Source organism: Amblyomma americanum, chromosome 1 (genome assembly GCF_052857255.1).
Source record: "Amblyomma americanum isolate KBUSLIRL-KWMA chromosome 1, ASM5285725v1, whole genome shotgun sequence".
Lineage (NCBI taxonomy): Eukaryota > Metazoa > Arthropoda > Arachnida > Ixodida > Ixodidae > Amblyomma > Amblyomma americanum.
Genome location: NC_135497.1, coordinates 112,994,942 through 113,014,035, shown reverse-complemented (window position 1 = coordinate 113,014,035; position 19,094 = coordinate 112,994,942). Strand labels below are relative to the sequence as shown.

At 44.9% G+C, this 19,094-nt stretch overlaps 1 protein-coding gene across 2 annotated transcripts in view; it reads left to right on the top strand.

Annotated features, from left to right (window-relative positions):
- The first annotated feature begins 200 nt into the window (after window positions 1–200).
- LOC144135048 (aurora kinase A-A-like) overlaps window positions 201–19,094 on the top strand; it is a 31,512-nt gene continuing 12,618 nt past the window's right edge. Inside the window, exons 1-6 of one of the 2 annotated variants that reach the window (XM_077667816.1) lie at window positions 201–575; window positions 4,213–4,383; window positions 5,510–5,627; window positions 10,735–10,814; window positions 16,702–16,840; window positions 18,882–19,030. In XM_077667816.1, coding sequence (XP_077523942.1) covers window positions 4,382–4,383; window positions 5,510–5,627; window positions 10,735–10,814; window positions 16,702–16,840; window positions 18,882–19,030 — 488 coding nt within the window. In that variant the 5' untranslated portion in view covers window positions 201–575; window positions 4,213–4,381. Of the gene's footprint in view, window positions 576–4,192; window positions 4,384–5,509; window positions 5,628–10,734; window positions 10,815–16,701; window positions 16,841–18,881; window positions 19,031–19,094 lie in introns of both variants that reach the window. The other variant, XM_077667812.1, reaches the window with a different exon arrangement.

The following is a 19,094-nucleotide window of genomic DNA, read 5'->3' as shown; positions in this document are numbered from 1 at the left end:
GCTCGGAGTACTCACGACTCGTCTGGGTTCGGGAGGCTTGAGAGTTATTGGCCGGGAAAAAAACAAAATAAGAAAAACTGTGACGTCACATCTATGATGATGTGAATACTGCCCTATGGGTTCCGGGCGGAGAAAGGAGAAGTGTGGCAGCGTGCAGGGCGAGCCGGTGCGCGTGCACAATCGAACGTTGCAGCCTGGCTTCGAGGCAGTTGCTGTGGTTGGTTGAGTGGCGGGTCGTATTTTGGAGCTCGGCCTTTCCCCAAGGCCAGAGAGCCCGCACCGGCTGGGCATCCAGGTCTGGGGTCTGGCTTCCCGTGCACGCTACCCACCACGGTACCCTGCCTGCTGTCTCCAGCCTCCCGCTAGCCAGGCGGCATACCGGTGAGCACCCGCCTGCTGACTCCGGCCTCCCGGTAGCCAGGCGGCCAACCGATGCGCTCATCCCTGCTTGTACCGGCCTCCTGATACTTCCCCGGTGACCGGGCTGCACCTCCGCCACCGTGTGCTTCTGGGCCGACTAAGACTGTCGCACCGGAACCCATTGTCAGACGCTGATGTTCACCTCGACATAGGTTGTGAGTACCCTGCAGTGTGTGTGTGTGCGTGTGTAAAAGCAGGAGACATTATACCTTCGTCCTCGTCGCTCAAGAGGAAGTGCGTCATTATGCGGGGTGTGGCCTGTACTAGTGGCTAGGCCTCCTGAACGGTCCTGAGCCCATTAATTACATCACATTTTGCGAGCCTGCCAGGATACGTCAGCGAGAGGGCCGATTAGCTGATCCGTATTCACGCTGAGAGCTAAGCTTGAGCGGCAATCGACCTCGAACGTCTAACTACGTTGGGTACGCAACTGGGCCTCTCGGATGCGGAACTGAGAGAGGGTAGAAAGTGAACGCTCAGCACAGAGGGAGGTACGGGCTGCGGAAAGAGAGGAAAGTCGGGAAGCCGCTGCGAGAGGAAAATATTCTCGAATTCAAACTCAGACTCCAAGAAGGAATTAGGAGTAAGGAGACCGCTCTTGTGGAAACTCTCCCAGCGTAGAACCATGCCCTTTCTCTCAATCCGCAAAAGCTGTTATCGTTGTTTCATGAACGGTGCGACGACTTGCATGCACACTTACAGCGTTTGCATTCACACTTTCAAGGCACAGGGACACTATATCTCTTTGATGGTACCGTCACCCAATTAGCCGAGGCAAGAGTGCAAGCATACGCCCTACTTCTCAGGTGAGGTGACAGCACATTGCATGAAACGCCCCTCGTACGACGTCATTATCGGCAACATCCTAGGTGTCTGGGAACCGCCTGACCCCGACCCAGACTGGATGAACGCACGCGTTAGCGAGCATGACACGGCGCCAGTTCACCAGGGACACCTCCAGCCTAGAAATTCGGAGCGTTGTGTTACCGTCGTTGCCAAGATACAAGAGGATAAGTTAACGCCGTTGCATATGCCACTAATTCAGTGCTGTGACGTCACAACAAACCAATTAGCTGAAGAGCGGTGGAAGGATGCAACACTCAAACGGCTCTTCTCTAACCTCAATAAAGAGTTTGTATACGGCAGCGGTCATAAATACTTCTTCCGTGAAGAAGGAAATATCCTCTGCCGAGATTACATCGTGTCGACCGGCAGGAACTTCAAACATATAGTAGTAGCCGTAGCGTTCAGACCTCAAATTCTACAGATGGCCCATGAAAGCATCATGGCTGGGCACCAGGGAATACGACGCACGACCGATCGCACACTAGAGGATTTTTATTGGCTTGACCTACACGGAGATGTCACGCGATTCCTTAAGTCGTGCGATAAATGCCAAAGAACCACACCAAAGGGCAAGGTTGGCATTCTACCGCTTGGCAACAGGCTGCTGATCAATACTCCTTCCGAACGGATTTCCGTCGACCTCATACGGCATTTCTCACCCAAGTCTGATAAAGGCAACCCATACGTGTTCACGCTGATGGACTTCGCGACACATTGTCCTGACGCCGTCGCAATTCCTGTCATTGACGCTGTGCACGATGAAGAAGCGCTAGTAGAAATGTTTTCTCGCCTCGGTATCCCCCCAAAAATTGTAACTGACCAGAGAGCAACCTTTACCGATGACCTCATGAAGGATGTAAGCCGTCTACTCTCCATCAAGGTCCTCAAGACGTCGCCTTACCACGCGCTGGTGAATGGCCAGGCGGAAATGTTTAATGGAACTCTTAAGACGATGCTTAAGAGCATGTGCCAAGAATAGCCTAGGTCTTAGAATAAGTATCTGGCCCCATTCCTCTTCGCTTACCGTGAAGTTCCACAGGGAAGTCTTGGGTTCTCTCTGTTCCAGTTGATCTATGGACGTCATGTACGAAGGCCACTGACAGTACGAAATGAGCTCTGAACAAATCAGAGCATTGATGGAGAAACTCGCTCAACGTACGCCTATCTTGTCGACCTCAGAAGCTGGTTGGAAGACACGTGGAAACTTTCTCACGAGCAACTCGAGAAGGCACGCCAGAAACAGAAAACATACTATGACCATAAGAGTCACCCCACAAGGTTAGTCCCGGGCGACAAGGTGCTGATTTTGCTGCCTACAGATTCTAACAAGCTGCTCATGCAATAGAAAGGGCCATCCGATGTCCTTGAACAAAAAACGACGTGTATTACCTTGTACAGTTAGCGCACAAGAGCGAAGTTTTTCACATATATATGCTTAAGATAAGATGAAGAGCGCAAGCCCCCGGTGACGCGGAAAGTATCGGCCGCCGCAGAGACCGACCAACTCCCATTGGACCTTGAAGCGCTCAATGTGGAGTGCCCCGTAGAACTGCCTGCTCTGAATCTCCGTCAAACACAGTGCTCTGCGGACGTCCAATTCGTTTCAGGTCTTTCAGAGGCGCAGACTGAAGAAGTACGAAGTTTGTTCCGTGAATTCGAGTTTATTTTTGCAAGATTACACGTACGCCATCGACTGCATAAAAGAAACCGATAACGTGGGTGCTGATTATCTTAGCCGTGTTTGAATGCCCCACAATGACTTAGCTTAGTCACCATGTCGGATCCGATAACATTATTGCTTCTTTGCCTCCTGCTTGTGCGTGTTGACAACTGTATTCCTCAGCACGCGGACTTGCATCTGTATGTACATATGAACGTATGTCTGTAAACAGACAGGAACTGTGAGCATTCCTCGCGGGGGACATTTCCGTTCTATCCCCCCCCCCTCTCGTGGTTCCAAAACAATTGTAAACCACTGTCTTGAAACTGGGGGAGGTTGTGATAATGTGGATTGTGCTCTATGGGTTCCGGCAGGAGAAAGAAGTGTGGCCGCGTGCGGCGTGCCGGTGCGCGTGCGCAATCGATCCTTGGAGCCTGGCTTTGAGGCAATGGCTGTGGTTGGTTGAGCGGCGCGTCGTGTTTTGGAGCTCGGCGTTTCCCCAAGGCCAGCTAGCCTGCACCGGCCGGGCATCGAGGTCCGGGGTCTGGCTGCCTGCGCACGCTACCCCCCACGGTACCCTACATGCTGTATCCACCCTCCGGCTAGCCAGTCGGCCTACCAGTGAGCACCCGCCTGCTGACTCCGGCCTCCCGGTAGCCAGGCGCACTACCGACGCGCTCCTGCCTGCTGGTACCGGCCTGCTGATACTTCGCCGGTGACCGGGCTGCACCTGCACCGCCGTGTGCGTCGGCGCCGACAAGGACTGTCGCACCAGAACCCAAAGTCTGATGCTGATGTTCACCTTGACATAGGTTGTGCGTGCCCCGCAGTGTTTGTGTGTGTGTGTTAGTGTGTATGCAGGTGATTGTATACCTTCCTCCTCGTCGCTCAAGAGAAACAGCGTCGTTATTGGGGTATTCACACGGGCGATGTAATTCTTCCCTAAGTGACGGCGGCTGCTCACACGTCATGCCTTCGAGAGAGCTCGCGGCGACGCACCATCATATTTTGCTCCCGCGGCCGCCGCCGACCAAGGAGGGGACCGTTCATTCAGCCTGCGCATTCACTCCCCGTCTCCCCGGGAGATGTGGCATGCCTGGGGTGCAGCCCGCTAGCGTCTTTCTTCATTTGGCTGTTCCCCATCGGGTTTCTTTTCTCTCATCTCCCCTCATATCGCGCATCTATTCTGTTTTCCCCTTCGTCTTCTCTTTTTTTCGCCAAACCCCGCAAGGGAATTGATTTGGCCCCTTGGTTCCTTTTTGACAGCTGCCCCTCTGCCTCCGCAGCACGGACGTTTCGCTCGTCCTTCTCGGCGTCTCGCTGCTAACCCAGGCTGAATCCGAGAGCAGGGACGGACTTCGGCGGATCGGCGACGTCGCTCACTCCTCTCCGCATCCATCCTCGCCGATGTCCCCAGTTTGATTACCGCTTTATACGGCGGTCTGTAACATCGTTATGTGAGTATTGTTCAGAGGACTTGACGCGTATTGCTTTTTCTTGCGCGTCTCACCATTCCCAAATGGAATGTTTTTTTTCGGGAGCACTGCCCTGAACTGCGTTAGAATGACATATAATCGGCAGAAAGAAAATTTTGTTTGCAGTTGCATGACACCATGTATATGCCAAGTTATCAACAAACTTCAGTGGTCCATGGGCTTGTTCGCCCGTCATGTTCATATTCAGGACTCTCCTGCCCCAGTTTTTGTGCGTAGTGTTTGTACGCAGATAGTGTGTGCACTAGCGTTCAGTCATGGGTAGAGTGCCATATAAGCTGGCTGCGCAGGCTTTGTCTTCTTGGACATTTTTGAGTCATTACTGAAATAACAGTGCATAAGAGGAAAAACAAAGAAAACCGCAAGGCAGCGCTTGTCTTGGGGGGGGGGGGGGGGGATTTATGCCCTCTTGGAGTAACGCACCAATCGCTCTTGAATTTTTTCGTCAAAACAATGGGGTCCAGCATGATTATCGTGTGCAAAGTTTCTGTATTTATGGGTAGGGCCGTCTGCCCCCTCCTCCCACCTCTCTATCAATAAACCCCTAGCTTGTCTTGCTGTTTTTTTTCTACTGTTTGCCTCATACTTCACACTGTAAATTGAGAATGTATCACCAACTTGCCTGGAAGTCATTCCTGTTCATGATTGAACTACATATATATAGTGCAAGCAATGCGCTATCTCTTCTTGGAGCAAAAATGAACACCTATCCAATAAGTACATACAAGTGTAAACAGAAGAAGTAAACAGATTCAGTAGCCTTGTACTCCTGTTTACGCGTGCCCTAATAGAAATTCGAGGCTTGGCATGTGCATGATAATAGTGGTCGATCCTGTAGTTTCTCGTGAAGACACAATAGTTCATGATTTCTGCTAGGACAGGCACCATTCACAAACAAAATATTGTGCTTTGTTTACTTGTGCTTGCATCTATACATGTGATGGTTGATGTTTAATCGGAACAGTGCAGTGTAGTGCTGTCATTCAAATTGTGGGATAGTGGCATGTGTTTCTTGATTGGTGTAATGCTCAGAATCTGGCATTGCTGGAGTATAACTTTCAGCCATGTGTGTTCTTTTTCTTTATTGCAGGTCTGTCAAGGAGTGGTGCCTTAAAGATTTCGAGATTGGCCGGCCACTGGGCAAAGGAAACTTTGGCAGAGTGTACCTCGCCCGAGAAAAGGAGACAAAATTCATTGTGGCTCTTAAGGTGGGTCCCAGGGTTTCTAGCAAGTTCTTGCACCACTTCAAAACATATGACGAATATGGACATAAGAACACAATATGAAAAGAAAATTGAAGCGCAAATAGAAGCTGTCAGTTTGGTACAGCAATGTTGGCACAAGAACAAATGAAAACTTGCCCGCTTCTGGCGCATTCAACCATCCGTTCCGATGATGGCTTTTTTCATTACCTTCCTGTGGCTTCTTTCGTTGCGCTCATCATTTACTGGTATCATTCAAAAGGTCCCTTCAATGATTATCATGGGCATATTCTAAAGCAACAAACAAGGTGGTTTTTGTGACTATTCCAGTCAAGTTTAAAAGCTCTCGGTGGACGCTATAATTTACAAATATTTCTTAAAAATTACTGCTCGGATTTGATCTGGACAACACCTTGGCACACATTCTTGACTGCCTCTTCCCCTGTGAAATAGTAGGAAATCTGGGCGAGCCTAGCTATTGGGTGTGCTGAAGGGCTGTAGGCAGTATCAGGGACGTAGCAAGGTGCAGTGCAGACCTTTTTCTTTTTTTGGCAGGCCAGGCAGTGTGGGTTCAATGTGAGGAATCATTTTTAATCTTAACAAAGCTAGCTAGCTTAAATTTTTTTCTGGTGTGGGTGATCAGTGCTGGAATATTGATCGCTTGTGAACTTTTCGTAACCTTGGTATGTCATTTCGTGGTTTCTTTAAGGCACTTGGCGCTGTTTTAAAGAAGTAAGGACTCATTTTGTCTGTCTGCAGTGGATGGCACACTCCTCACTGCAGGACGCTTGCTGATTAGTATGTGCCAAGTTACAGGTATTTTTTATTATCGTACGTTGTATGCAAGGTGTTGTATACAAGGTGTCGGGTACCGCAATGGCCAGTTCCACATATGTGGACATTACTACAGTCCAACTGAACCAAAGCGAAAACTAGACTGCTGGCACACCTCATTCGCCTCTGGCCTAACTACGTTAATCGACTATCAGTTTTTTATTCGGATGTTGTACAAGGACATTGGGCATCAAATATTGACCCTCTGGTGTGCATTCACTATCTGCGAAGTTCCACCTACCTTCAGACTTTCAATGAAAATTTTCTGTTCAGTGTTGCTGAGGTGGCAAGCTGCAAGGTTTGATAATGACCCATCAAAAAGCGTTGCGAAAGGCATACAGAGAGTAATGGAAAAAAGTGGGACAGGTGCTCACTTTGGTGAATTTCTTTATTCGCAATGTTGAGTCTGTGCCTGCCTGTCCTCACATTCACGCATGGTCTCATGCTTGGCAAAAAGGTGCACCAAGAAGGCATCAAGAACCAATTAAACAAACTGATAAGCCACTTCGTTCTGAGTGATGAAATTGATACCTATCTAGCATGCTAGACACTTCCTTTTAATCTTGGTTTCTGTCTGGCCTAATCTCATCGTCCTGGTGGAGAACCTTATTTCTTTTCTAACAGCAGAGCACGCCTACAGTCTTGACCGGACTGGCCCGGTATGTTAACCTGCAGCTTTTCTCCTGTATTTTGGGACCAGTCCAGTTGCTGAAGTTTGTAATATTGTGTAGTATATTCTACAGGACAGGGTGAACTCGGGACTAATGGTCGAGGCCTTATTCCTGCAGCGGAAGTAGTTATGGCGACAATAGTTGTAGTGGTGATTATATCGTAACGAGAGGTGATACATATTTGACCCAGGTTTTATTTTTATTGCCCAAGAAGGCAACATTTGATCATTTCTTTTTGCTGCACCTTATTTGCTTGGCCTGTGAGCGTATGGAGAAGCATTGTGGGGTGTTTATTAAAGCAATGCATTGAAATGTCCGGTTTTTAATCAGCCTGTTAATTGCCTCTTTCCTGCTGCTCTCCTTGTGTCTTTGTTGCTGTTATCCTTAAAGAATTGCGTTATATATGTTGACCAGTGCTTGTTTCACTATTAAACAAGTTGTACATTCATTCAAGAGAGCAACAGCAAAGAAAACCAGAAGCGCATACAAAAATAAATTGCACACTAAATGATGCTGTTCATTACACAGGTATTAGTTAGATCTGTACTCGGAGACCTGCGCTTTTAGCGCCCTAGCATACACGTTTTTTCAGTTTCCGAAATGATCATTAAGCACCCGTGCTGCAATCTGTCTGCAAACCAACAAATGGTTTAAGGCGAGCAGAGCTCATCCAAATGATTCATTGCTTTGTCAAGATTGCTGCAGGGGTAATAAATGATCATTTTGGTACCATTTTCGAAAAAAATTTCCGGTAGAGAGTCATGCATTGATCAACATGCAAGCTTCAAACGTGTATAAGTTGTATGGCACATATAGCAGGGTTTCCTGCAGCTCCGTAGGAAATTTATCATATCCTCTTCGAGTATTTCTATGGGCAGCTGTCTTGAAATGCATTTTGCTCAAACTGGTAGGTGCTAGCAGCCTTTCTTATCTGTGCTAAGGAACTATCTTTGGTCACATGGAAGCATTCAGAGTTAAAGGCTGTTCTGATTATATGATCAGAGCCTCTCAGGTTCTGACATTCAATTTACAAGTCTTCGCAGCATCTGAATTGTGTACTCGGCACACTACATACCGTTTCATACATAGCGAAACTGTGGCTTTTTATATATAGAGACGGTGCCGCGGAGGCACAGATTTTTTTTAGATGCTACGTGAAGGTTTGAATAAATAATTTATTTCTGAATGTTGTGTCCCTTTGAGAAATTGTAATGACCGAAAGCAAGCGGCACTTATAGGACTGCAATTTATGCATAGTCACAGCTGTGTACAAACTAATGTAATGAAACACATATGTAGCCTGTTTGTCAAGTGGCACATTGAAGAGTTCTGGGCAATGCGCACTTTTTTGCGAATTAATCCCTGGTATTTAGAGCTAAAAATTTTCTCTGGTGCTTTGTTTTTGTTATGGTAGAAGTTTCATGGTATGATGAAAGTGTATCATCGACAGACATCTGAAATTGGTTTGGAAACCAATTTCAGATGTCTGTCTGTCGAGCATACACTTCCAGAAATAATCCCTGGTATTTAGAGTTAAAGATTTTCTCCGGTGCTTTAATTTCGTTTTTTGGCACAAGTTTCATGGTATGATGGAAGTGCATGCCCGACCGACATCTGAAATTGGTTTGGAAACCAAGCCACATGAAAAATGAAGGTAACGATCAGTATGATGGAAGTGCATGCTGGACAGACATCAGAAATTGGTTCGGAAACCAAGCCACATTGAAATTGAAGGTAACGATTAAAAAGGGACTATAACACTTTCGGCAGCGTTGAAGATGGGGTTTCAATAGAGAAAGCAGTCATGTCTTCAGTGGTGCCATGGGGACTACAGTAAACAATATTCAATGGCTAGGATGATCTCTGCTATTCCCATGCTGATATTGAATGTTGAGAAAAGTCCTGCAGCGTAACACTCCATTGCCCCTCACTTGATCGTGGATTGCATCCCGACTCAGCAGCCAGTCCCGTTTTAATAGAGATGAAACAGAAAAGGTATTCGTTAGCTTTGGAACCTCCATGCACATTAGATCCCCAGGTGGCCTAAGTTTTTTGGGCTTTCCACTACGCCACCACTTTCTCATATTTTACTCCTCCTTCCATCCCCTTCCGTCTTGGCATGGTTTTGATGCCTACTGAAGACAGTGCACACTTCTCTGAAAAACCAAATTAAAAAATTTGTTCTCGCTTTATTTTAGGCATACTCCCTGGCTACGTTTGCCTGCAAAGCCAAAATATCCAAGGTGCTAGAATGTAGGGCACAGTACACAGCATGTGCTAACTACAACAGTGAACACTCAAAGAAAGAAATGAGCATTTTAAGCTGGCTGTGTCAGCCATGAGTGCATGGGTGCACTGTCTTGAACAATAATGCTGCATGACTAGGGCAATCCCTTATTGTGTACCTGTTCAAGAAAAGAAGCCACATCTACCTCAGCCTGATGCTAACATATGCAATGCGAGTGTTATCTACTGATCGCCAATTTGAAATTCAGTAGAGCAAATCTGGTGGTTCTCGGAGCTTCACCTGCTTCCAGGTCAAAAGTTGGCAATTTCGATGTCCCTACCTTACATGCAGCATATTGTGATTTTGCAACTACCGTGACGCTTTGTACACAACTGTGTGCAGCTGTGTTGGAGGCATGTACGTAAACAGTTTGCTTTTTTTGGGTCCGCTTAGATAATGACTGGGAGGTTTCATTTGCATTAGAAGTGGCCAGTGACACCTAAAATGTTTGAGCAAGAGCTATCTTTATTAGGTTTAGTTTAAGCTTCACTTTCCTGTTCGCTATTCTTTTGCAAGAGCTTCTGCTTGAATCCTTCTGAGGTCCCAGTAGTCCCTGTTCTACCATTTACATGACCTCTCCGCATTTTTTATTGCTGCTTGTAGAGTCTGAGATAGAGTTGTAGGCCAGCTTTTGCTCAGCAAATGAACGTGTCCATTGTGGCATTCCCGAGGTTGATTTGTTGCTACTCAGTTAAGTTTCTGAACTGGCTACTATGGTGCTACTTCCTATCTAGACCGGACAAACTGCTGACACATGTGTATCTGTTTCATTCTTATGCAATTACAAGCTGTTGTAGTAGTTGCCACTTGTCCTGTGCCATCCAATACGCCAGACGGCCTTAGCGGGTCATGTCACGACGGGCCAAATTTTTAACCAGAAGTGAAGTGAGCAGGCTTGCTACTTAGGTCTAGCAATTCATGCCATTGTGCGCTCGGAGGCAATGGGCAAATCCCAGACTTCCGTTTTCAACAAAGAAGGGGCAGTGATAGCAGTGTGTTCTTGTGCTAGTAAAAAACACTCTCAAAAGCATGCCTTTTCCAGTTTCCACCTACATCTCCTGACAAGTAGCAGGTTCTCAAGAGCACCCTCTCTGGCATGCATGTTTGTTACGGCTCTGGTCTACCGGATGACTGCTTTATCGAGCATGAGAATGTGTGTGTTTTCGTGTCACTACAATGGAGCATTCGCTACCAATGCAATTGCAAGTAAGAGCTGCTGGTAGCTGGCTGAGATCTCAAACTCTTGGTTACGACTTGCTTTGAAAACACATAAAGCCCACAAAGAGGCCCCGTAAAAGAATTGCGAAAAACGTCCACGCAGGTGATGTTTAAGTCGCAGCTCCAGAAGAACAACGTGGAGCACCAGCTGCGGAGGGAGATCGAGATTCAATCTCACCTGAGGTGAGGCTGCTATTTCATATTGCACTGCATGGCACATGACGCATGAAAGTTGTTGCACCACTTGCTGCATTCAGAACAATAACTGATGCTGAACACAAGGAAGACAGCTGACACAGCCATCAACGGCTTGGAATGGCGGGAGTCGGGACTAATCATTTTCGAAGGAATGGAGAAGATGAATTGATATTGAACCATTAGATGGGTATAACGAGCTGGTGTTAAGTGACTTTATTGCTACAGAGTCTTCTTTTCCCTTCACTGCTGTCTAGAATAAATCATGATTTTTAGAACGGTAGCTCGAGGCTGCAGAACATTCCGCTTCTAGTAGTATGTGCAACGCATTCAATGTTTGTGAAAGCTTTCAATGTAAAGCAAGGTGAAAAATAGTGTGTCATTAGCTTATTCCTTAAGGGCATTCTTGAGTGAGATGTAGTTCTAGGTCTTCCTTCAGAAGCCGCCGCAGTGGCCCAGTGGTTATGGTGCTCTGCTGCTGGCGTGAAATGCGCGGGTTCAATCCCGGCCATGGAGGTCAGCTTTCAATAAAGGCGAAATGCTAGAGGCCATGTGTACTGTGCGATGTCCGTGTATGATAAAGAACCCCAGGTTGTCGAAACTACTGGAACCCTTCACCACAGCGTCCCTTTTTGCCTGAGTTTCCTTAGGACATTAAACCCCATGAATCCAGAGTCTTCCTTTCGAAGCCACACCACAATTGTTTCCTGAGCCATTTTGGCATTGACTCCTCCGCACACGTGGGCATACATGCTTGCTGCTTTTGTGATCAAAGAAGCGTTTGAATTTGGGGTCATGAGTTCTTTTGCGAGTGCTTTAAGTGGTATGGGCACCACGCTCTAAACAGAAAGGAGTAAAAATGGGGTGTGCTCGAGGACAGATTACTTCCTTTTTTACTCCCATGTAGGGGTATTCGTGTTCAGGGTGCACATACATACATACATACATACATACATACATACATACATACATACATACATACATACATACATACATACATACATACATACATACATACATACATACATACATACATACATACATACATACATACATACATACATACATACATACATACATACATACATACATACATATACATACAAGTTTTATTCTCCACAAAGAAGTGGACGGAGGTGGAGGGAAAAGCTGTACATTTGCGGCTTGAAAAATCCTCCGCCCCCTTACAGTGTATACACCAGCAGAGTGGGGCAGTAGACAGTCCCATTTTGTTGTTGCAAAGAGAAAAGAAAAACAGCCCTGTATCGCATCAGACAATAAAATAAGCCTAAATAAGAGTTTCAATAGAGCACTGGATTTGGACGCCTGGAGAAAAAATTTTTTTTCGAAAATGAAACAATGTAATGTAATTGAACATAAGGATATACCTTTGCATTCATTCACAAAAAAGAGTATGATTAGCAAAATATTTTTATATATTTGGAAGAGACATATTGAGTAGATCTGCGCCTTCTTTTTCTGCAGCATTCAATAATCGCGGAAGATTATACCGGAGTGTTTGTTGTCCATAGGCAGTGCGACATTATGGAACTTTCCATCGTTCTGGAGTTCTGGTGCTGCAGGTGTGATAATTGGATCTTAATTCTGCCATTTCCGTAAAAACTGTACTCTCTCGCTGGACACTTAAACGATACTGCCTGTATAATTTGTATTCGTATATATTTCTTACTTTCAATAAATTAAGCGAAGCAAAGATATGTGAAGATGCTGTGTTTTGAATGTTTTCAATTATTCGTACTATTTTTTTCTATAGCCTTTCAAGCTTCAGCACATAAGTTTTTGTTGATGTTCCCTAAACTAAATGAGAGTAGTTTAGTTGGGAGACAAAGAGAGCGTTGTAGACCATTAGTTTAACTTCTTTGGAACAGTATAGCGGTTGCGATTTAAAATTTCAGTTATGCAGCTCAGTTTGCTGATTAGATTGTTTACATGATCATTCCGTTGTAAAGTTGAAGTAAAATATACCCCTAACCCCTTAACAGTATCTACCACACCAATGGCAGCGGATCTAAACATTACGGTTCCTTGTAACGAAATATGTTTAATTTTTGGTCGAAAAACCAAAAACCAATTTGCGCAAAAAAATATTTGCTTTAGTAATTCCTCCAGCTTCAGAACGTGATGGCACCAAAGCACTCGTGTCATAGGCATATATAACGAACTTGGTATCTGAGCAGATATGTACAATATCAATAATGTACAAATTAAATAGGACAGGGCCTAAAATTCTACCCTGTGGGACTCCTGAAATTATTTTTTTTCTCTGAGAAATAAAACCATATATGTCGACATATTGAAATCTATATGATAGGTAAATTTTGAGGAGAGCCAAAACATGTCCCCGTATACCATAATGATGCAGTTTTTCAAAAAGGATAATATGACTAATATAATTGAAACCTTGGCTAAAATCAACAAAAATACCCATAACAATACATTTCTACAAAATGCTTTAGAATATATTCCTTATGGTCCAACAGTGCCAGCTCTGTAGACATGTCCCTCCTAAAGCCATATTGCGAAGTAGTTATTATATTATGCTTGCTGGAGAAGCGCGATATTCGATCTAAGATAATTTTCTCGAGACTGTTCGAAAAGGCAGGAAGAATTGACATCGGTCTGTAGTTCGATACATCATTTTTATTTCCTTGCTTATATAAGGCTATCACACGGGCGACTTGCATTTTTGTAGGAAAAAAAGCTGTAGAAATGCAGAAGTTAAAAATATGCGCTAAAATGGTGCTGATTATACGTATCACATACTTGACGGGTCTTATTTGTATACCGTCAGCATCAACACTATGAGAATTATTTAAACTAAAAAAAGAGAACACACTTCATTTGCATCTGTTGGTTCAAAAAAATATTGTGCTAGAGTTTTTCTGCCCTAAACTTTTGTATGATGCCTGGTTTTTAGTAGAATCTCTGTTAACAAAGTAGTCATTAAAAATATTTGCCATTTCTTCTCCTTTTGACATCTGTCCTTCGTGAAAAATTTCTTCAACTCTCTGATTTTTCTCGCTCCGAGCCATCAGTGCATTTAAGTTATTCCGCATTAAGTCAGTGCGCTTTACGTTGGAACCGAACATATTCTCATAGTACAGTTTTCTTGCTTTTCTTAGCTGCTTAGTCAAGTCATTAAGAAATTTTTTGAACGTAGCGAGATCAGATGCTGTACGAGTTCGCATAAATGTTTTAAACAGACGTTCTTTCTTTTCTATCTTCTTCAATAGGTACTTTGTCACCCTTGGTTTTCGACATCTCTTTTTACCCGTATAGCGTTTGAAAACGAAGTGACGTTGGTATACCGAAAGAAACAAACTCAAAAAGGCATCATAAGTTGTGTTCGCATTTGATGCCTGAAGAACGTTGTCCCAGCAAACTGTTTCTAACTCATGACAAAAAGCTTCTAAGAGGGTAGGTGTAACAGGCTCTAAAAGATTAAACACTTTATGGTGAGAGTTTCCCCGAGTACTAAATTTTATGCTACAAAACACACGCAAGTGATCACTAATAGGGTAAGTGAGAACACTGGAACTGACAAGGTTAGCATCATAATTTGTTATTACTAAGTCAAGAATTGTTTACATGGACGTCGTTAGTCGTGTGGGAGAAGTAATATGGTTTATACAGCCATTAGATAGCAATACATTTTCAAAATATATTTTCTTCGTACTATTGCTACTCATATCAACGTTAAAATCACCGGCAAGTATCACATTGTATCTGTTTTGGTTAACAAATGACAATAAATTATCTAAAAACACAAAAAATCAAGGAGAGAACCATCCGGATGCGAGAACAAGTTGCAAATACAGCATCTTTCACTTGCAGACAAATAATCTCAAAACTATCTGTGACACAAGAAAATTCTGCAAGCAAGACAGGCTGTACAAGAGAGCTTACTAGCACAGACACACCACCACCGCGACGAGAGGTTCTATTAACAGAAAAAGTTGGCATATCAGGAAGGTCAAAAGTGTCACAACTGCTTGATTGCCATATTTCTGTTTTCATCAGAACATCAAAACAATTCTCAAGCTTTTTTGACAAGGATTCTAGTTCTGCAACCTTGTTGAACACAGACTGTGCATTTAAGTGAAAACAACGATGGTAACCATGTGTCTGACCACCAAGCTCTTTTAAGAGTTCTTCTAAGGTAACGTGCCCTAGGTGCGCCATTTCAAGATAAGGGTCACGGGTTCCCGACTACACGAAAAAGGCATTTAGCTACGAAGTGTGGAGAGGTCACTCATGCTCTTGATAACCTTAGCGCCATCGCCACTCTTTCTACGCACCAAAATTTTGCCATTGACATGCCACACATATGCAAAGCCAGCCTGTTCAGCCCACTCTTTTGTGGCTTGCAACAATACTCTGGTACAGTTGGTCATGTTTTCTGCGATGTACACTGAATCGTATTTTTCCCTAAGAACCACCCGTTTCTGCAGTAAAGCGTCTCGAAGATCCTGCCTTACAAAACGGGCAATCACAGCTTTTGTCTTTCCTGGTTTCGCCGACATCATATGAAGTGCGAGGGTGTCCACCTCAGTGAGATGGTTCATGCCAATCTTGTCCGCCACTTTGTTGACTTTTGACAAGAGGTCCTCTCCTTCCGCCCCAGCAATGCCATGAATCTCGATGTTCAAGCGCCTGCTGCGCCATTCTAAGTCATGGACACTGAGTTGTAACTGAGTTATATCTTTTGAGCCAGCATCTCTCTCGAGCTTATCAATTCTGCCTTTAATTCCTTTGATTTCCTTATCCTGCGTATCAAGGCGCTATTTTATAGTGGCAAACTCTTCATGTAGCATCTGGATTGAGCTCTCTACTGCATCTAGCTTTTCGGTGAGAGGGAGAAGGGAAGTCAATTTCCTGTTCATTTCCACAATAAGTACTTTAAGGTCGGCATCCGTATTCGAGTCACCATTTGAGGCGTCACCCTTGCCTCCAGTCGAACGTTTACACGCTTCACAATTCCAAACCTTCTTAGCCGACCAACGTTTTGAAACAAATGTCGTTTCACTCATGCCTGAACATATCGCGCCATGAAAACAATATTCACACTCACTGCATGTGATGGCGTTATCGTCATTCTTTAGTTTTTCGCGACATTTGCAACCCCGAGTCATGGTGACCAATATCGACTAGCAGGTTTGACCAACCTGTGAAACACAGCGAAGAACGGATTATTCGACGTCCGCCCCGCTCTGCCGCTGCGGCCAAAGTGCATGGCGAACTACGCCCCTAGTTGCAAAAGTTTCCGCAGCTTTCGTCAAAGCCGTCGGCTCCCGTTGATTGGCTCCGTCTTGCTGATATGGAAACGATGCTTGAAACCAGTGCTTGAGTTCAGCCTTCCCAAGGAAAACAGGCCACGGTGAGATTCTTGTCCGAAGCACCGCGGAAACACTGCAGCATCTGCGACTGTAAAACACAGCGAAGAACGGATTATTCGACATCCGCCCCGCTCTGCCGCTACTGCCAAAGTGCTTCGAATGCGCTCAGATTCTTGTATTGTACGGTCTCGGGCCTTCGGTATTCTCGGATGAAAAAAGTTTGGTCTTTTAATTCATTTGGAGAGTATGGTGCACTCTTTTTGAAAGGTATCTGAAATTTCCTCATTAGTACTACTCATAAGGCCAGCCATGGGATTGCCAGGCTTTTCGCACAAAACTGCACCGTTGTATTTAACCTGCTCAATGTTGCAGCAAATAAAAATTTTTCTTTAAAATTGGTTCATATCTGTTCCTAAACTGAATTTAACGCAAGGAAGGGCCACACCCAGGTTTCCTAGCTACAACTGTATGTAGCTGCAGAGGTAAGCAACTGGTGAAAAATGGTGTCCCTCATGCAGGCACCCAAACATCTTATGCCTCTACAACTGGTTCCACGACGAATCCCGGGTGTACCTCATTCTCGAGTATGCGCCCCAGGGGGAGCTGTACCGTCATCTCACCAGAGAAGGGAGATTCACCGACCAGAGAGCTGCCACAGTAAGCACCCTGCCTGCTTCTGCACCACTGTGATCTCTTCTAGGTGATCCCAGTGAGACACAGTGCTGTTATACTGAACAGCTTTCCTTAGAATTTATACTTCCATACATGCTCAGTATTGGTACTCGCTGTCTGTTGTGCCACTTGCCTCTTGTTTCAGTTTTTATGGCGACAGACTTGCCAGGGCTTAGCCTAGCTTGGCCGTTTATGTGGTGCCCTCTCTGTTTAGAGCTGTACACTGCACCCACAACAAACGAGGCTCTGCTTTGTGTTAACCACTTGCACTGCTGTGCAACATCACTGGATGTGATAAATTCTAAAGATATAAACATAAATTGCCTTTCCAACGGCGGTTGAGGCTTGATGTTGAACCAGCTGTATGCAAGATTTTGGTATACGTTGGAGGAGACCCTGGGTCAGATTGTTCTTGAGCCCTTTATAATCACCTTTTGCACAACTTGTGCATATTTTCTGAGCTTGTCAACTATGCGCCATAATTGGCTTCCGTAGCCTTATTGTTTTGGAACACAGTTATAACTGTGAAGGTCAAATGAGCCGCAGCTTCACTACTGACGGATGAGAAACATAAGGGCATGAGATCAGGGAGTGACTACAATACGTAGGATGAGGGCAAAGGCCAGCGAGAAATAAAAATAAGCAGGGTTCAGTGCGCATTTGCGTCCTCGGGTAACCCCATGCAATACCCTGCCTCATGTGCGGGAGATAGTTGTTTCAAACTACACTGCCATCTGGTGCCTACCTTATGAGCACTGGCATACATTGGCTTTGTGCTCCCTTTCCCTGGAGATAAGATTCAATTTAAATATGTGCACCTGCCTATTTTTCTTCGCGAGTTTCGGCAGCGACCTCACAAGCAATGCTTTTGCTGAATGTTAACGGGGAGAATGGTTTACGACAGCTTTTTATGTATTGTTTTGCTCATACTGTGTGTAGGAATTTTTTTTAGGTACTCATCGTGATCCTGGTAGACTTGGTTGTGCTACGCAGCATGAGATGGTAGTTTTAAGCTGCGGTTGGCAGCTTCTAGCTAAGTGTGATAGTAGATGCCAATTGGTAATTAGAAATTCTGAGAAAACTCAGCCTTCAAAAACAATTCTGAAAAATGTCACACCACTAATCTGGTTAAGTTCACAAATATATGTGCGAATGCATATAATTCCATTATTTCATCATGATAAAGCTTTGTCAGTCAGGCTAGCATTCCATTGGTGTGTATATGAGACGGAAAATCGCAGTGCCAGCACTTGAAACAAAATTTGATTTAAAGGATTTACTCGTCTTGCTTTCACTAGGGGCTTAACGGTCCAGAGACGTGTTCAACAAGCCGCCGCAGAGGCTTAGTGGTTATGGTGCTCGGCTGCTGAAACGAAAGACGCATGTTCGATCCTGGTCACAGCGGTCACATATCGATTTAGGCAAAAAGCGAGAGGCCAGTTTGTTCTTAAGTACAATGTATGTCACCTACATTATGACTTGGGGTACTTTGACAAGAACTGAACTGTTATTTCATCTGTAGTGTTCCAGGCCTTTTTTAGACTTTTGGTGTCTGTGTCTGTAGTGCACAGAGTACGGTAGTATATTGAGGCCACTTGCTGCCGTTTTATGCAGCTAATGGCCATCATCCACCCTCTCCGGAAAAAGCCAAGTGAGTGGTGTTTTCACAAATGTTATTGGCAGAAAATGTATGCTAGATTTTAACATGAATCACAAGACCGCTTACAGTTCCAAAGTCAGCCATCGAAGAAGCATATCAGTTCTGGTGGCTTGTTTCCTCGTGCAGTCCACTAGTGCTGCTAGCCATGCTGCTTGGTCACATACTTCATACCTCTTGTAGTATATTTAGACGGCAACAGCATTTGAGCAACGTTAAGTGTTGAAGGTTGAAGATATACCATTGACAAAGAGACCATTCTGGAGCCACTAATAAAACCACCACGACATATATAGCGGTGCTGTGCAAAACAACAGGGCACGGTTGTCATGCTCTTGAGGTTCTGATGGGCCTTTTCCTCTTGTGCAGTACATCTACCAACTGTGTAATGCACTCAAGGTCTGCCACAGTCTAAATGTCATCCACCGCGACATCAAACCCGAGAACCTGCTCCTGGGCATCAATGGAGAAATAAAAATTGCGGACTTTGGCTTGTCCGTACACGCGCCCTTTTCAAGGTAAGTGTATCAACCATTTTTTTTTTCAACTTGCAATCTCTTTTCTTTGTACCTGGGGATTGGG